The sequence below is a fragment of the Conger conger genome, chromosome 1 (genome assembly GCF_963514075.1).
Source record: "Conger conger chromosome 1, fConCon1.1, whole genome shotgun sequence".
In the NCBI taxonomy this organism is placed as follows: Eukaryota; Metazoa; Chordata; class Actinopteri; order Anguilliformes; family Congridae; genus Conger; species Conger conger.
Genome location: NC_083760.1, coordinates 83813757 through 83817499, shown reverse-complemented (window position 1 = coordinate 83817499; position 3743 = coordinate 83813757). Strand labels below are relative to the sequence as shown.

The 3743-nt window shown below is 38.1% G+C and overlaps 1 protein-coding gene across 1 annotated transcript; it reads left to right on the top strand.

Moving 5' to 3' along the window:
- Window positions 1–704: 704 nt before the first annotated feature.
- On the top strand, window positions 705–2716 carry LOC133127562 (urokinase plasminogen activator surface receptor-like). Its single transcript, XM_061240541.1, has 3 exons — window positions 705–979; window positions 1281–1394; window positions 2066–2716. Exons 1-3 carry the CDS (start codon window positions 919–921, stop codon window positions 2242–2244), a joined length of 354 nt encoding a protein of 117 aa, XP_061096525.1. The 5' UTR covers window positions 705–918; the 3' UTR covers window positions 2245–2716.
- The last annotated feature ends 1027 nt before the right edge of the window (window positions 2717–3743 follow it).

Sequence of the window (3743 nt, the reverse complement as noted above, 5' to 3'; positions counted from 1 at the left end):
GGTCTGCAACTGTATATTTGTAAAGAATAAAATAAGTGTTTTTTTCCAAATATGTTTTAGCATACCCACTGGATTGTTTCGAGTGTGTAGCCACTGGTACTGGACCGTGTTCGCAGACTACAAAAACATGTCAAGGAAACCAGACCAAATGTGCCAGTTTCACAGCAGCATTCACCCTGGGTGAGCTAGAACGACGACAAGATGTGCATGCTAGCAGGTGTTCTTTTACCAACAGCCTTTACTAAATCAGCTGATTAAACACCCAAGGGGATATGGCCTCTAATGTGCACTAGGCATTTTTTCCAGGCAATAGTCTGTAGTGATTCCAAGCAGAATCATCTGAATTGTGATGAGGAGGATTTCAGTCTTTCAGTTTGTCATGGGTTATGTGTAAATAATTATGTGCAAGATATAGATTTTTTTTGTCTAGTGGTTTGGTTGATAAGGAAAAACAGGCTTGTTGAGACTTGCCTTGAAGTGAAACACACATTAGAAATGATATAATCTCCTGAGGCCTGGCAAAAAAGTTAACATAAAGTTTTTTTGACATAAAATGGGTGACAAAAAATGTATGAGATTTAGACCAAAAACTCATGTCCCCTACAGGGTGTTTTATATGTAACAGGCTTTGATTTAGATTTTTTAAATATATATAAAAATCAATGCACTCATCCTCCAGTTAAATAAGCGACACTGTATTGCGTTATTTGATGGATGAAGATATACAACTCCCGGCGACAGCAGTGTTGCATATTTCACATGGAGACAAATTGTCTTTGTTGATTGTGATTTTTATTTTTGATCTTTCTTGACCCGTCTGTCTTTTGGTCTTTAGGAGGGATCCAGAATACTACAAAGGTGAAGACATGCGCCATACCAGCTCAGTGTCTCAGTGGATCTTTTAACACTGGAATCTCTATGACAACTGTTGAGACCCAATGCTGTGAATCCGACCTGTGCAACAGTCAAGAACCACCAGGTAAATATTCCATATTTACATTTTGACAAGAGAATTACAGGGTGCTAAGTGAAATTTTTGTTCAATGGTTTAATTTCCCTCATTAGGTCGCGGTTTACCTCTGAATTAACCAATGGCTGATTTATTGGTAGTCCGGTGATTCACAATTAGACATCAACTCCAAGCTCACATAACTTGAATGTTTCCCATTTAACTTTGTTATGAAACTTGGTTATGAAAAGGTAGAGCTCCCTGCGTCTTCTTAAGTCTCTTTTTTGCTTAATGTCCAGAATTAACACATTATATTATTATCCTGTTATAGCATTACCAGAATCCAGCACCAATGGAAAAAAGTGTTTCACCTGTGCAGCTGATGATAACTGCACAAGTACTTTGGAGTGCAAGGGAAGTGAAGATCGCTGCTTTATGGTCACATGTGAGAACTATCTTATCTTGTAATTTTATGCTGGGAATAGACATGGCACGAATGTAACTAAAATATGGGCATTGATCATTATTAATTAATTATCAATCATTATTAACTAATTATTTGGGCATTGATGTTGTTTTGCATGAAGCAAACCGGAATGTTCTGACAGAAGGAAACCATTCTGTAAAAAACATCTTATAGCTGAAATGTATTGTATTGAAACCAATAAATACCACATTCAATCAGAATTATTCATTATACATCTGTTTTTAGTGATGAGGCATATTCCTACCCTTTACATGTGAGAACTTATGTCCACCTGGTAAATTATTATGGCTATAGTAATTTGGAGGAGTTATTGAATTTGAATTGCAATAATATTAAATATTGGTTACTGAATCTGCAGGTTAAAATGGAGCCCCTGTAGGTCCCTTGGTAAAACAAATAATAATTCTGAAATCCGTACACTCAGTTTTGCAAATTGTGCGCTCGGTTTGCCAGACTGTACCCTGGATCGGCAAACCAAATGCACAAAACCAAGAGTACAAATTACCATGTTAAATATTAACACAGACATTTAAAAAAAATTTTTTAACCTAGGGTAACTAGGGTAACTTTAAGCAGATGCATCAATATTATTTCTTGAAAATTACATTTTCTTCCTATTGTTTCTGAAGTGCCTGCAGTTGGGATGGTGAAGGGATGCGTTTCCCAAAGTCTCTGTTCTGGATCCCTGATTGCGGCGGCCATTGGGGACTGCTGTGAGGGAAACTTGTGCAACAACGCCCTGCGCATCGGACAGAGCATCCTCTTCCTCCTCCTGGTGCCTCTGGCCTCCTTCTTCCTCTTCAACTAAGCAGCACTGTGACCTGCACAGCCACCCTAACCCTCCTCGACTACTCGAGGATGGTGCAAATAAAATAAATTCATACACTGTTGGTTAAACTTGTTCAATTTGATTACAACATTTTTTCTAATCAAATACTTTTCCTGGTTTTATCATTCCACTTCTCTGCCTTTAACTAAATATTCAGAAAACATTTAATGTTGTTTACATTATAGGTAACACAAATTAGTTTGCGCAGACAGGGATGTAAACTGCAATTCGACTGCTTAGCAGAGGCATACGACCGCGAGACGATTAATTTGCTCTTTGAAATAAAAATTAGTAAAATGTAAAAAAAGTAAAATGCCTCCTTGTGTCATGTAGAATCACATTAAAGAATTGCATAAGGGACACCTCAGTGATCCACGTTATAACCTACATTGTTTGAACATATAGCCTACAGTGTTATTGATATGCATTATGCATATTCAAAACACACTACAAAAAATATTTGGTTCTCTTCTCCAAGGAGTCAGTCAGCAGTCATTGCTTGTATTTTGTGCACTAAATATAGTTGTAACGGTGCTGCAGAACTACTTATAAGTACAATTTAAAGATTGCTGTTTCAAGATTTTATTTTGTGTGGCAGCACAGTGGTGCTGAGAATGCTATAGACAATGCAGTAATGCTATACATGCAGGTGGCACCCAGCACATGCTTGGATCGGCTTCACCCCCCAAACAACCCTGACAAAGAGCAATTTTTGAAGAGGAATTTTGATCTGCCGTTTATTTCTTTTCCCCCACAAACACCTTTTTTTATGTCGGCCCAGTTAAACATTTTTAGTGTCTCATTTTGGTTTTGTATGATGTAACTTAACCATTAACTAGCTTTGGTGGTGACATTTAAAAGTCAGCTAGATAACTAGGGAGGAAGATGACAAAGATGGGGCTCTGACAGTCATTGAAAAATCCCACATCACCCCGCTGCTAAAAAGGCTTACCCTGGACCCCTCTATCATCCAGAACTACCACTTGGTATCTCTTCTTCCTTTTCTATCTAAAGGAATTGAACGAGCTGCTTCTAATCACAATCACCATGATTAGCCTTAGACTGTAATGGCACTTATGTTACATTACATTAAATTATTGGCATTTGGCAGACGCTCTTATCCAGAGCGACGTACAACAAAGTGCATATCCATAAACAGGGATAAGTTCGCTGAAAGACCCTAGAGGGAAGTACAATTTCAACTGCTACCTGTACAACAAAGATAAGGACGAGGGCCAATTATTATTATTTTTTTTTTTTTTAAACAAGAAACAAACAAACAGAGCAAAAGTGACCAAAGTTAACTATCAAAACACTGCTTACCTAGCCAACTAAAAAATACCGATACACAAAGCAAGTCACAGAGTCAACAATTAAGGTTCACAGGGAGGTAGGGGGGGATGGGGAGAGGTGCTGCTTGAAGAGGTGTGTCTTCAGCTTGCATTAGAAGGTGGGGAGAGATTCTACAGTTCTGACCT

Excerpts from the sequence above, each read along its gene's own strand:
- LOC133127562 (XM_061240541.1), top strand. The coding sequence starts at position 919 with ATGACAACTGTTGAGACCCAATGCTGTGAATCCGACCTGTGCAACAGT. Across the intron at positions 980-1,280 it reads CAACAGTCAAGAACCACCAG|CATTACCAGAATCCAGCACC; the intron begins GTAAATATTCCA and ends ATCCTGTTATAG. Across the intron at positions 1,395-2,065 it reads TCGCTGCTTTATGGTCACAT|TGCCTGCAGTTGGGATGGTG; the intron begins GTGAGAACTATC and ends TTGTTTCTGAAG.